This window comes from Oncorhynchus gorbuscha, linkage group LG15 (genome assembly GCF_021184085.1).
Source record: "Oncorhynchus gorbuscha isolate QuinsamMale2020 ecotype Even-year linkage group LG15, OgorEven_v1.0, whole genome shotgun sequence".
In the NCBI taxonomy this organism is placed as follows: Eukaryota; Metazoa; Chordata; class Actinopteri; order Salmoniformes; family Salmonidae; genus Oncorhynchus; species Oncorhynchus gorbuscha.
This window is the reverse complement of record NC_060187.1, coordinates 35150686-35164915: the sequence shown is the minus strand read 5'-3', so window position 1 is coordinate 35164915 and position 14230 is coordinate 35150686. Positions and strand designations below refer to the sequence as shown.

General features: G+C 47.3%; 1 protein-coding gene across 1 annotated transcript in view; it reads left to right on the top strand.

Moving 5' to 3' along the window:
- LOC123997239 (F-BAR domain only protein 1-like) overlaps window positions 1-14230 on the top strand; it is a 49026-nt gene that overhangs the window by 27598 nt on the left and 7198 nt on the right. Inside the window, exons 3-15 of the mRNA XM_046301398.1 lie at window positions 202-293; window positions 7674-7748; window positions 8636-8777; window positions 8917-9069; window positions 9307-9411; window positions 10328-10426; window positions 10623-10719; window positions 10820-10937; window positions 11119-11143; window positions 11686-11746; window positions 13061-13239; window positions 13475-13499; window positions 13603-13659. Of these exons, the coding sequence (XP_046157354.1) occupies window positions 202-293; window positions 7674-7748; window positions 8636-8777; window positions 8917-9069; window positions 9307-9411; window positions 10328-10426; window positions 10623-10719; window positions 10820-10937; window positions 11119-11143; window positions 11686-11746; window positions 13061-13239; window positions 13475-13499; window positions 13603-13659 (1228 nt within the window). The remainder of the gene's footprint in view (window positions 1-201; window positions 294-7673; window positions 7749-8635; window positions 8778-8916; window positions 9070-9306; window positions 9412-10327; window positions 10427-10622; window positions 10720-10819; window positions 10938-11118; window positions 11144-11685; window positions 11747-13060; window positions 13240-13474; window positions 13500-13602; window positions 13660-14230) is intronic.

Here is a 14230-nt window from a genome sequence, read left to right as displayed (position 1 = left end):
TTTTTACCTCAACAATTCATGTTACTATGCTCCAAGGTCCTCAAGGAATAAGTAACAGAGAGAAGTGTTGACAGAATTTTATATGAACAAAAAATGTATAGTAATAACATCTCTCATATTGAATAATCTATAAAGCTCAACCCATAGAGATGCAGTACAATATAATTATGTGGCTCACCCAAGGACCTTGTGTTTTTGCAGGGGGACAAGAATGCAGGTTTTGACTTGCTGTACCACAACATGAAGCATGGCCAGATTGCTACCAAGGAGCTGGCAGAGTTTGTCCGCGAGAGGTGAGGTGTTGTTTGGGCTGGGACGTGTGGGAGGGGTGGTACAGTAGTGATGGGATATATGGGGAGGAGTGAGATGTTTCTCAATCCATTTTTAAAATTTCAACTCATCAATTCATTTGAAAAAGTTAGTTTTCTAAATGTTCGTTAAAGGTTTTGAAGATTGCCTTTAAAAAGACTGATTCCAATACGGGACACAGGGCCTTGCCGGTTCTTTTCAGAGTCACGTCTTTGATGGAGCCTCCCCCCTGCCAACCCTGCCCTCTAACCCACACTACTGTGCTGCATTTGGACAGACCAGCACACAGGAGTGTTAACAGACACACACACTCTCACACAAGACAAGACACAGCCCGCAAGACACAGCCCGCAAGACACAGCCCGCAAGACACAGCCCGCAAGACACAGCCCGCAAGACAAGACACAGCCGACAAGACAAGACACAGCCGACAAGACAAGACACAGCCGACAAGACAAGACACAGCCCACAAGACACAGCCCACAAGACACAGCCCACAAGACACAGCCCACAAGACACAGCCCACAAGACACAGCCCACAAGACACAGCCCACAAGACACAGTCCAGCCCACAAGACACAGTCCAGCCCACAAGACACAGCCCAGCCCACAAGACACGACACAGCCCACAAGACACGACACAGCCCACAAGACAAGACACAGCCCACAAGACACAGCCCACAAGACAAGACACAGCCCACAAGACACAGCCGACAAGACACAGCCGACAAGACAAGACACAGCCCACAAGACACAGCCCACAAGACACAGCCCACAAGACAAGACACAGCCCACAAGACACAGCCCACAAGACACAGCCCACAAGACGCAGCCCACAAGACAAGACACAGCCCACAGCCCACAAGACACAGCCCACAAGACACAGCCCACAAGACACAGCCCACAAGACGCAGCCCACAAGACAAGACACAGCCCACAGCCCACAAGACAAGACCAGCCCACAAGACAAGACACAGCCCACAAGACAAGACACAGCCCACAAGACAAGACACAGCCCACAAGACAAGACACAGCCCACAAGACAAGACACAGCCCACAAGACAAGACACAGCCCACAAGACAAGACACAGCCCACAAGACAAGACACAGCCCACAAGACAAGACACAGCTTACTACACAAGACAAGACACAGCCCACAAGACACACACAGCAGTCCCACAGCCCACAAGACATTTGGACAGACCAGCACAGACACAGCCCACACTCTCACACAAGACAGACACAGCCCGCAAGACACAGCCCGCAAGACACAGCCCGCAAGACACAGCCCGCAAGACACAGCCCGCAAGACAAGACACAGCCGACAAGACAAGACACAGCCGACAAGACAAGACACAGCCGACAAGACAAGACACAGCCCACAAGACACAGCCCACAAGACACAGCCCACAAGACACAGCCCACAAGACACAGCCCACAAGACACAGCCCACAAGACACAGCCCACAAGACACAGTCCAGCCCACAAGACACAGTCCAGCCCACAAGACACAGCCCAGCCCACAAGACACGACACAGCCCACAAGACACGACACAGCCCACAAGACAAGACACAGCCCACAAGACACAGCCCACAAGACAAGACACAGCCCACAAGACACAGCCGACAAGACACAGCCGACAAGACAAGACACAGCCCACAAGACACAGCCCACAAGACACAGCCCACAAGACAAGACACAGCCCACAAGACACAGCCCACAAGACACAGCCCACAAGACCCAGACCCCCACAAGACACAGCCCACAGCCCACAAGACAGCCCACAAGCCCACACAAGACACAGCCCACAAGACAAGACACAGCCCACAAGACAAGACACAGCCCACAAGACAAGACACAGCCCACAAGACACAGCCCACAAGACAAGACACAGCCCACAAGACAAGCCCACAAGACAAGACACAGCCCACAAGACAAGACACAGCCCACAAGACAAGACACAGCCCACAAGACAAGACACAGCCCACAAGACAAGACACAGCCCACAAGACAAGACACAGCTCACAAGACAAGACACAGCCCACAAGACAAGGAGCTCCCTGTCTTACTACACACACATTTGCAGTAGCTGTGTTTTGCATGTTATCTGGGCACTCGGCTCAGGTAAAATGCTCAGTCTGGAAAATCCTCCTCCTGGGTTGTTTTCCCTGCAGTCCTCTGTATTTATTCAATCTCTTAATGAGTCAATTAGCTGGAAGTTGAAGACTCATTGTAGTACTTAAGCCTGGGACTTACAGGGCTTTTCTTACAGGGGGATATAACAACCTGCACAGTCAGACCAATGTCATAATCTTGACTATTATTCATAAGATCCCAACCACTCCCCACAGGCAGGAGGAAATGTGGAGGCAACAAAGTGGCAGTCAGGAAATGAAATTAGACGTTGTAGAGACGCTGTTTCCCTCAGGACAGACGGAGTAACCCATTGAGCTGATTGATTTCCCTCACCCCAGCTCTTCTCTCTGGTCTTCTAAAGCTCTCTCGCAATCTGGATGGGGAAGTTCAATTTATCTAAAAGGACAATCTAGGAGTGGTTGATTAGAAATGTCAGATATTCAAATGTTCTGTATGCCTAGCTACCCATCTTCAGGGGGTACTACTTCTCTATATCATTGAAAAGGGGATTTCTCTGTTGCCGGGAGGCTTGTGAAACTGCAGCGATTTGTTTTCGATTTGTTTGTTTATTTCTTTGCTCTCTCCTCGTCGAGATGGGAGGGGGTTGCCCCCCCCCCAGAATATACTGAGGGAGGGGGTTGTCCCCCCAGAATATACTGAGGGAGGGGGTTGTCCCCCCAGAATATATTGAGGGAGGGGGTTGTCCCCCCCAGAATATACTGAGGGAGGGGGTTGTCCCCCCAGAATATACTGAGGGAGGGGGTTGTCCCCCCCAGAATATACTGAGGGAGGGGGTTGTCCCCCCCAGAATATACTGAGGGAGGAGGTTGTCCCCCCAGAATATACTGAGGGAGGGGGTTGTCGCCCCCAGAATATACTGAGGGAGGGGGTTGTCGCCCCCAGAATATACTGAGGGAGGGGGTTGTCGCCCCCAGAATATACTGAGGGAGGGGGTTGTCCCCCCCAGAATATACTGAGGGAGGGGGTTGTCCCCCAGAATATACTGAGGGAGGGGTTGTCCCCCCAGAATATACTGAGGGAGGGGGTTGTCCCCCAGAATATACTGAGGGAGGGGGTTGTCCCCCCCAGAATATACTGAGGGAGGGGGTTGTCCCCCCCAGAATATACTGAGGGAGGGGGTTGTCCCCCCCAGAATATACTGATCTACTTTTTTTCCTTTTTTTTTGCCGGACTACAGATGGTTATTAAAATGTTATGTTCTTCCTGCAAAATGAGACCATTTATTATTCAGATGTGGGTTTGGGCAACATTTACACAGTATGGAAGCTGAATATTTATTTCCCTTTGCCTGGCTGTTTATACCCTATGTTTGCTCTTTATTATTCTCTGTACATAATAATATGATCCATTAAGCTAGTAAGATATCTAATCAATGTTTATTTGTCACGTGCGCAGAGTACAACAGGTGTAGGTAGACCTGAGTGAAATGCTTACTTACAGGCTCTAACCAATAGTGCAAAAAAGGTGTTAGGTGAACAATAGTTGGGAAACAAATAAAACAACAGTAAAAAATAGGCTATTTACAGTAGTGAGGCTACATACAGACACCGGTTAGTCAGGCTGATTGAGGTAGTATGTACATGTAGATATGGTTAAAGTGACTATACATACAGTGGGGCAAAAAAGTCTTTAGTCAGCCACCAATTGTGCAAGTTCTCCTACTTAAAAAGATGAGAGAGGCCTGTAATTTCCATCATAGGTACACTTCAACTATGACAGACAAAATGAGAAGAAGAATCCAGAAAATCACATTGTAGGATTTTTAATGAATTTATTTGCAAATTATGGTGGAAAATAAGTATTTGGTCAAAAACAAAAGTTTATCTCAATACTTTGTTATATACCCTTTGTTGTTAATGACAGAGGTCAAACGTTTTCTGGAAGTCTTCACAAGGTTTTCACACACTGTTGCTGGTATTTTGGCCCATTCCTCCATGCAGATCTCCTCTAGAGCAGTGATGTTTTGGGGCTGTTGCTGGGCAACACGGACTTTCAACTCCCTCCAAAGATTTTCTATGGGGTTGAGATCTGGAGACTGGCTAGGCCACTCCAGGACCTTGAAATGCTTCTTACGAAGCCACTCCTTCGTTGCCCGGGCGGTGTGTTTGGGATCATTGTCATGCTGAAAGACCCAGCCACGTTTCATCTTCAACGTTTCATCTTCCCTTGCTGATGGAAGGAGTTTTTCACTCAAAATCTCACGATACATGGCCCCATTCATTCTTTCCTTTACACGGATCAGTCGTCCTGGTCCCTTTGTAGAAACACAGCCCCAAAGCATGATGTTTCCACCCCCATACTTCACAGTAGGTATGGTGTTCTTTGGATGCAACTGAGCATTCTTTGTCCTCCAAACACAACAACTTGAGTTTTTACCAAAAAGTTATATTTTGGTTTCATCTGACCATATGACATTCTCCCAATCTTCTTCTGGATCATCCAAATGTTCTCTAGCAAACTTCAGACGAGACTGGACATGTACTGGCTTAAGCAGGGGGACACGTCTGGCACTGCAGGATTTGAGTCCCGGGCGGCATAGTGTGTTACTGATGGTAGGCTTTGTTACTTTGGTCCCAGCTCTCTGCAGGTCATTCACTAGGTCCCCCCGTGTGGTTCTGGGATTTTTGCTCACCGTTCTTGTGATCATTTTGACCCCACAGGGTGAGATCTTGCATGGAGCCCCAGATCGAGGAAGATTATCAGTGGTCTTGTATGTCTTCCATTTCCTAATAATTGCTCCCACAGTTGATTTCTTCAAACCAAGCTGCTTACCTGTTGCAGATTAAGTCTTCCCAGCCTGGTGCAGGTCTACAATTTTGTTTCTGGTGTCCTTTGACAGCTCTTTGGTCTTGGCCATAGTGGAGTTTGTAGTGTGACTGTTTGAGGTTGTGGACAGGTGTCCTTTATACTGATAACAAGTTCAAACAGGTGCCATTAATACAGGTAACGAGTGGAGGACAGAGGAGCCTCTTAAAGAAGAAGTTGCAGGTCTGTGAGAGCCAGAAATCTTGCTTGTTTGTAGGTGACCAAATAGTTATTTTCCACCATAATTTTCAAATAAATTCATTAAAAATCCTACAATGTGATTTTCTGGATTTCTTTTCTCATTTTGTCTGTCATAGTTGAAGTGTACCTATGATGAAAATTACAGGCGTCATCTTTTTAAGTGGGAGAACTTGCACAATTGGTGGCTGACTAAATACCTTTTTGCCCCACTGTATATGATGAACAGAGAGTAGCAGTAGTGTAAAAGAGGGGTTGGCGGGTGGTGGGTGGGACACAATGCAGATAGCCAGGTTAGCCCCTGTGCAGGAGCACTGGCTGGTCGGCCCAATTGAGGTAGTATGTACATGAATGTATAGTAAAAGTGACTATGCATATATGATAAGCAGAGAGTAGCAGCAACGTAAAAAGAGGGGTTAGGGGGTGGCACACAATGCATACTGTTGAGAAGCCTTTTTGTCCTAGACTTGGCACTCCGGTACCGCTTGCCATGTGGTAGTAGAGAGAACAGTCTATGCTTGGGGTGGCTGGTGTCTTTGACGATTTTTAGGGAATTCCTCTGACACCGCCAGGTGTAGAGGTCCTGGATGGCAGGCAGCTTAGCCCCAGTGATGTACTGGGCCGTACGCACTACCCTCTGTAGCGCCTTGCGGTCACAGGCCGAGCAGTTGCCGTACCAGGCAGTGATGCAACCAGTCAGGATGCTTTCGATGTTGTAGCTGTAGAACCTTTTGAGGATCTCAGGCCAAATATTTTTCGTTTCCTGAGGGGGAATAGGCTTTGTCGTTTCCCACGACAGTCGTGCCCCACCTGCTCCACTACAGCCCCGTTGATGAGAATGGGGGCGTGCTCGGTCCTCTTTTTCCTGTAGTCCACAATAATCTCCTTAGTCCTGGTTACGTTGAGGGATAGGTTGCTATTCTGGCACCACCCGGCCAGGTCTCTGACTTCCTCCCTATAGGCTGTCTCATCGTTGTCTGTGATCAGGCCTACCACTGTTGTGTCGTTTGCAAACTTAATGACGGTGTTGGAGTCGTACCTGGCCATGCAGTCATGGACGAACAGGGAGTACAGGAGTGGACTAAACACGCACGTCAGGAAGTCCAGGAGCCAGTTGCAGAGGAAGGTGTTTAGTTCCACGGATCCTTAGCTTAGTGATGAGCTTTGAAGGTACTATTGTGTTTAACGCTGAGCTGTAGTCAATGAACAGCATTCTCACGTAAGTGTTCCTTTTGTCCAGGTGGGAAAGGGCAGTGTGGACTTCAATGGAGATTACATCATCTGTGGATCTGTTTGGGCGGTATGCAAATTGGAGTGAGTCTAGTGTTTCTGGGATAATGGTGTTGATGTGAGCCATTACCAACCTTTCAAAGCACTTCATGGCTACAGACGTGAGTACTATGGGTCTGTAGTCATTTAGGCAGGTTGCATTTGTTCTTGGGCACAAGGACTATGGGGGTCTGCTTGATACATGTTGGTATTATAGACTTCATCAGGGACATGTTGAAAATGTCATTGAAGACACCTGCCAGTTGGTCAGCACATGCCCGGAGCACACGTCCTGGTAATCCGTCTGGCCTCGCAGCCTTGTGTATGTTAACCTGTTCAAAGGTCTTACTCACGTCGGCTACGGAGAGCGTGATCACACAGTCGCCTGAAACAGCTGATGCTCTCATGCATGCCTCAGTGTTGCTTGCCTCGAAGAGAACATAGAAGTGATTTAGCTCATCTGGTAGGCTCGTGTCACTGGGCAGCTCGCGGCTGTGCTTCCCTTTGTAGTCTGTAATAGTTTGCAAGCCCTGCCACATAAGATGAGCGTCGGAGCCGGTGTAGTATGATTCAATCTTAGCTCTATATTGACGCTTTGCCTGTTTGATGGTTCGTCGCAGGGCATAGCAGGATTTCTTGTAAGCTACCCCGTTAGCGTCCCGCACCTTACAAGCGGCAGCTCGACACTTTAGCTCAGTGCGACTGTTGCCTGTAATCCATGGCTTCTGGCTGAGGTATGTGGGGACGATGTCCTCGATATGCAATCGTTTTTCTGTAAGCCAGAAGGGTATGAGTGTAGGTTTAATAGCTCTATCTGCAGTTGGATGCAGGATTTCCAATGCTGAGACTGTGTAGTAGACTATCACTGCCTGGTTTGTTACTGACCAGCCAGGGGTTCATAGGGATTTACTCTTATCTATCTGTGGGTTCTCAGGGCTGCCATCGAGGAAACCTACTCCAAGTCTATGAGCAAAATGGCCAAGATGGCAAGCAATGGAAGCTCACTAGGGTGAGTATAATAGATAACCATTGTCATCAACATCTCAGTTTAGAGAGCAGTATTATTATCATAATGAAATCAACTGTTCTATATTGGCAGGGTGCTTAGAGGATGTACAGTAGTTTGTCTGCATGATTAGGGTCTATGATTCTCTAGGGCCCATGATTACGGGGTCATAGGTCAGGGATGTGATCTACTCCATCATCCCAGAACTCTCTGCCTTCTTCACTTCTTGTGTGTGTTGTTTTGGAGTGCTTTGGTTTGTTTAACTCTAGAAATGGACCATTCAAACAAAATGTATGAAGTCACCTCTGTAAATGTATACTGGAGAATACAAAACATTAGGAACGCTTGCTCTTTTCATGACATAAACTGACCAGGTGAATCCAGGTGAAAGCTATGATCCCTTGTTGATGTCACTCCATAAATCCACTTCAACCAGTGTAGATGAAGGGGAGGAGACCGGTTAAAGAAGGAATTTTAAGCCTTGAGACAATTGAGAAATGGATTGTGTATGTGTGCCATTCAGAGGGTGAATGGGCAATATTTAAGTGCCTTTGAACACTGCAACACTGCTGGGTTGTTCACGCTCAACAGTTTCCCGTGTGTATCCAGAATGGTCCACCACTCAAAGGACATCCAGCCAACTTGACGCAACTGTGGGAAGCATTAGAAGCAGCATGGGCCAGGATCTCTGTGGAACGCTTTCGACACTTTGTAGAGTCCATGACCCGGCTAATTGACGCTGTTCTAAGGGCAAAAGGGGGTGGAACTCAAAATTAGGAAGGTGTTCCTAATGTTTTGTACACTCAGTATATGTTATTATTAGCTAAAAAAAAACAAAGTTGGCGTTAGGACTTTATACCATAGGTGACATACTGCTGTGTGGCCCTCAGGACGTTTGCCCCTATGTGGGACGTGTTCCGGGTGTCATCAGACAAGCTGGCGCTCTGCCACCTTGAGCTGATGCGCAAGATGAACGACCTCATCCGGGACATCAACAAGTATGGTGACGAGCAGGTCAAAGTTCACCGCAAGGTAACATGAGGAAGCCCCTCTTCTCACCATATGTTTCCATGATGATGCCACCTCTAACCCCCCATGAATCATTAACTATATTCTAATCTATAACAGCCAATCTACAATTAAGAATATGTGTATGGTGTGTTTTTCACAGACCAAGGAGGAGCAGGTGGCGACCCTGGAGTCTGTTCAGGCGGTTCAGGTCCAGAATGGTCACCTCCAGAAGTCCAGGGAGGGATACCACTCCAAGTGTATTGAGCTGGACAGACTGAGGAAAGAGGGAGCCCCCCAGAAAGAACTGGAGAAGGTCTGTCCACTAGATGTCATTCTGTATAACTACAGTAGAGCTGTCTTAACTGTTATATGACCGCAGGGTGGGTGCCTACTGTTTATAAATGATTGGTTGCTGGAAGTTTACTGACTACTAATGGTAGGGAGTCCAACAAGGTTACTATTATAACAGATCATTTGTTCTCACCAGTATAAATAAAGGTTCGACTAATGACTGGATGAAGTCTATAATCATCCTCTCTCCTCTCACTAGGCGGAGCTGAAGTCTAAGAAAGCTGCCGAGTTGTTTGCTGTGTGTATAGAGAAGTATAACCGCGTGGGAGGAGACTTCGAGCAGAAGATGAGCGAATCAGCCCAGGTCAGTCAGTTCACTGGTCCTGGGGCGGGTTAGGGGCGGGACTCCATGGAGGAACCAGACATGTTATATCAGTGTGGCCCAATCCTGGGGTTCCCTTAAGTTAACATAAACCCATCTCCATGGCTACCTGCAGTTTCCAAGGAAACGCTTAACAAACCCGATGAGCGTTGCTATATTTGGGTATGAAATGATGACTGGAATCCTGGTGACCAATTACCTGTTAATAGCTACAATGGGAGATCTGGCCCTAATTATGAGTGGGGTAGAGAGAGCTCAGCGTGGCTTCATGAAGACTACAGCCCAGAACATGACAGGGGGAAATGACCTGTTCTTTCAAGCCATTACTCTAGCCCACATGCTGTGTTGTGATTAGCACCTGGTTATTATCTGGGATGGGAACTATTATGGTTTGCGCCTGGTTCTGTTCTTTTCAAGTTGCCATGGTTGATAAGTGCCTTTGGTTTTTGTTTCTTGGGGTCCTTTGGGTTTCAGTTCTTACTACTTAATGGCATTTTTGCGGTGGTTTGTGGGTATTTTGAGTAGCATTTTGGTGTGCTTTGGGGTAGTTTGTGTAGCATTTTGGTGCGCTTTGGGGTAGTTTGAGTAGCATTTTGGTGCGCTTTGGGGTAGTTTGAGTAGCATTTTGGTGCGCTTTGGGGTAGTTTGAGTAGCATTTTGGTGCGCTTTGGGGTAGTTTGAGTAGCATTTTGGTGTGCTTTGGGGTAGTTTGAGTAGCATTTTGGTGTGCTTTGGGGTAGTTTGAGTAGCATTTTGGTGTGCTTTGGGGTAGTTTGAGTAGCATTTTGGTGTGCTTTGGGGTAGTTTGAGTAGCATTTTGGTGTTCTTTGGGGTAGTTTGCTATAATTAGGACCCATCTTGGTGTCTGAACACTGTTGTGTTCCCATCCACTGTACAGAAGTTCCAGGACATTGAAGAGGCCCACCTGAGGCAGATAAAACAGCTTATCAAGGGATACTCTCACTCCATAGAGGACACCCACGTCCAGGTGGGACAGGTAGGTCACCCAGACACTGACCCAGGAGCCACAGTCTGGCTGGAGGGATTTAACTGCCCTCTCTGAGGGGTTGTCCTGCTATAGTCAAACTTCACATCCACATCACACACACTCCAAGCCCTCTCTCTCAAGTATGCTTCTTCTCTCTTGAGCTGTTCTTGTCAGACTGTAAGGAGCCCCTCTCTCCTCTGTTCAGGTCCATGAGGAGTTCAAACAGAACGTGGAGAACATCGGCATAGATAACCTCATCCAGAGGTTTTCAGAGCAGAAGGGCACAGGGAAGGACCCACCAGGTACACCACACAAACACCATAAACGGATGGTTTGATCCCAGTGTGTGTGTGTGTGTGTGTCCCATTTGTCCTCACTGTGATATATCCCAATGTGTGGCAGCCCTGGTGGGGTTTGAGGAGTACATGACAGCTTCAGTACCTGAGGGGAGTAAGAAGAGTCGAGGAAAAGCCTTCAGGATTCCTGGACTGGGCAAGAGGGACAAAGAGCCAGACTCAACGTGAGCACACACACACACACACACACACACACACACACACACACACACACACACACACACACACACACACACACACACACACACACACACGATAAATCCCAATTCACCTCAATTTCTTTTGTCAGCTTCATCTGGGATATTATCTTGTCACTTACATTCACCTATGTGTTGCTTTTTGCAGGGATTTGGCTGTGACGGAGACACCAGTGAGTGTATGCTAATTCACACTTGTACACAGTGGCACGAAAACCATCAAGTCAATGTCAGTTCTTCCATTATCAGTCTGTGGTGGTGGTGGTTTAAACAGCACATCACGTTGCCCCTTCCAACTTACTGACAGACAGATGGACGTGTGTGTGTGTGTCACCGTGTGCATTTGTGCGTGTGTATGAGCAAGGGGGAGTAATCATACGTGTGACAATGACGTGTCTGGCAGTGTTGGGTTACCTTGCCTATTTTTATCCTTCTGAGAAGGGGCTTTTGAGGTTGGGTCGAGAACAGTGGGTTGCCAGGTCTGTTTTAACAGACAAGTGTCACATTGGGGGGGGGGGGTCGCACCACCTCTTACCCAGGTCGTACCACCTCTTACCCAGGTCGTAATCTTCACACACTGCCCCTGAAGTGATATAACACTTCTGATGATATCACTCAGTCTGGGTTGAGGTATGTTATTAAGCATATCAAACACTAGGATAAAGTATTTATGTTTGTGTCTGACATTGCTGGGTATTCTCTATTCTGCACACAGAACTCTCCCCTGGAGGTGGATGAGGAGGGGTTTGTCATCCGAGCCGATGTCAATCAGAATGATATCCTTTCTAGGCAGTGACACTGACTGTCAGATGAGAGGCTATCTCTCTGCTATATTGTTGTAATATTTGCCTTTGACAGACCTCTTTATCTTCATATTGAAAACAAGGCTTCCTGCCACTGTGTAAGAGAGTATTATATCTTCATAAAGCACTCTAGACATCTCCTATTAGATGAATAGAACATTAGCTAGTTCTCCCTGACACCTGGCGGGTAGGAGCGTTGGGCCAGTAACCGAAAAGTTGCTGGATCGACTCCCCGAGCTGACAACATAAACATGTGGTGTTCTGCCCCTGAGCAAGGCAGTTAACCCACTGTTTCCGGGCGCCGATGACGTGGATGTCGATTAAGGCAGCCCCCCCCCCACCACACCTCTCTGATTCAGAGGGGATGGGTTAAATGCGGAAGACACATTTCATTTTAATGCATTCAGTTGTACAACTGACTACGTATCCCCATTTCCCTTTCCCTAAGGAACATTTAAATGGACTTAAATTCACTCTCTGTCCTTAGTCCAACTCCAGTCCATTATGAGGCTGGGGCAATGGGGGCCATGATAGCAGGCTACCTCCCTCTGTTGTTGTCATTCTGTCACTCACCTCAGCACAGCACAGTTGTTACACTCATTAGGTATTTTATGTAACGGCCAAATATACTGACACTAGATCCGTCTCTCTCTCGGGCACTCACTGACATCACATGCCTGCGAGCAAACCGACACTAACACACGTGCGTGCAGATGAGCATGTAATAACAGGACGGAGATGGAGTTAAGGTCAGATGGAGTTGCAGGATGTTGTGGTTGGCTGTTTTATACACTGTCACCTCTGGCGCACTCGGTCTCTGTGTTTGTCACAGCAGTCCTATACTCTCGAGTCTACATGGATTCATTCTCTGGCCCCAGAGGGTATTAATAAAGCCGTATCGCATTATCGTCAACAAAATACCTGAGTGATAACATTTTTGCAATAAAGCTCAAGCAAGCCTACAGGAAGGTTTTCCACTGCTTTCTAATCTCCTAGATGAGGTATCTGTATAATACAGGACAATGGAAACCCTGACACTCCCGATGTTGTCCTATGCAAGCTGCATTAGGCCATCTTACATTTACATTTATATTTAAGTCATTTAGCAGACGCTCTTATCCAGAGCGACTTACAAATTGGTGCATTCACTTTATGACATCCAGTGGAACAGTCACTTTACAATAGTGCATCTAAATCTTAAAGGGGGGGGTGAGAGGGAATACTTATCCCCTCCAGTCAAGCCTCTATCTCAGGTCACTGCTCCTTAACCCAGCTCTCTGTCCGTACGCTGCTCGACGGAGGACAAGGAGAACGACTTCTACTCCAGCGACTCGGACTTTGACGACGAGGAGCCCAAGAAGTTCCACATCCAGATCCGTCCAGTGGGCAGCAGCAGCAACTCTGCTGCTACAGAGATGGAGCTGAAGGCCACCATGGGGGCACTCACACTGCCCCCCAACAGAGGGGTACGATGGGAGTACAGGACCAAAGGGGAGGCATGGATGGGGTGAAATGTGTCACTTATTTTCATGTGGTGGTATCAGAAGTGATGAAAAAGATAAGCTCAGTAATGATTATCTGTGTATTATATGTGTAATTATCTCTCCATGTTGTTGTAACAGCAGCAGGATAGAAGCATGCTTAATTGTTTAGATGCTTCCAGACAGTGTAATTAACAACTCTGATCTCCCTCTGTTCCAGGTGTCAGTGAAACGGCATCGCTCCAGTAAGTTCCATTAAACTCAGCTTCTGGTTAAAAATAGTTTGATTTCTGTCTGTCTCTGTTGTACGCATCCACAAATTTCTCTGAATCCTTGTCCTCTCCACAGGAAACAGCAGTACTACAGGCCGTTCAGAGGGGGAGGGAGAGGGCGCCCCCCACAGGGGTAAGTGGAGTTAGCACTCTCTCCACACCACTGGTTTTTCAGCATCAGTACATTATCATTTCACCACAATGTATTCTATCAGTTTTGAAAGGTCAAACATCCAGGATACTATTACCCAATCTTTAATGTTACTACCAGTCTGAAGTGGTGTTGTGAATGTGATTGACTGTATTGCTTCTGGCTAGGCTTAGCAGTGCCTATCCGTCCAGTAATAAATCCTAGAGGTGGCTGACCTTGGCTGAAAGACACTGTCTATTTGTCCCACTTCGGTCTGTCTGGAACATGGTTTATTAGTGGGGGAATAGCAGCCTGTGATGCTACAGTAGGAGGCTATTTGTGGAGGAGATGGAATAAAGCAGGGGGAATGAGCAGACATGATTAACGATGAGTGCCTTGATTAAAACAGTAGCATAAAGCGCTGGGCTGATGCTGCGTAGAGAACTGGTCTAATGGCTGGTATGTATCATTATGGAAGATAATGGGTATTCCCTTATGGCTCTGCCCTCCGTAAGCACTCTAGTTAATCACATCTCCCCCTGATTGGGACTGATTGGGGAGCAGTCATGAATTA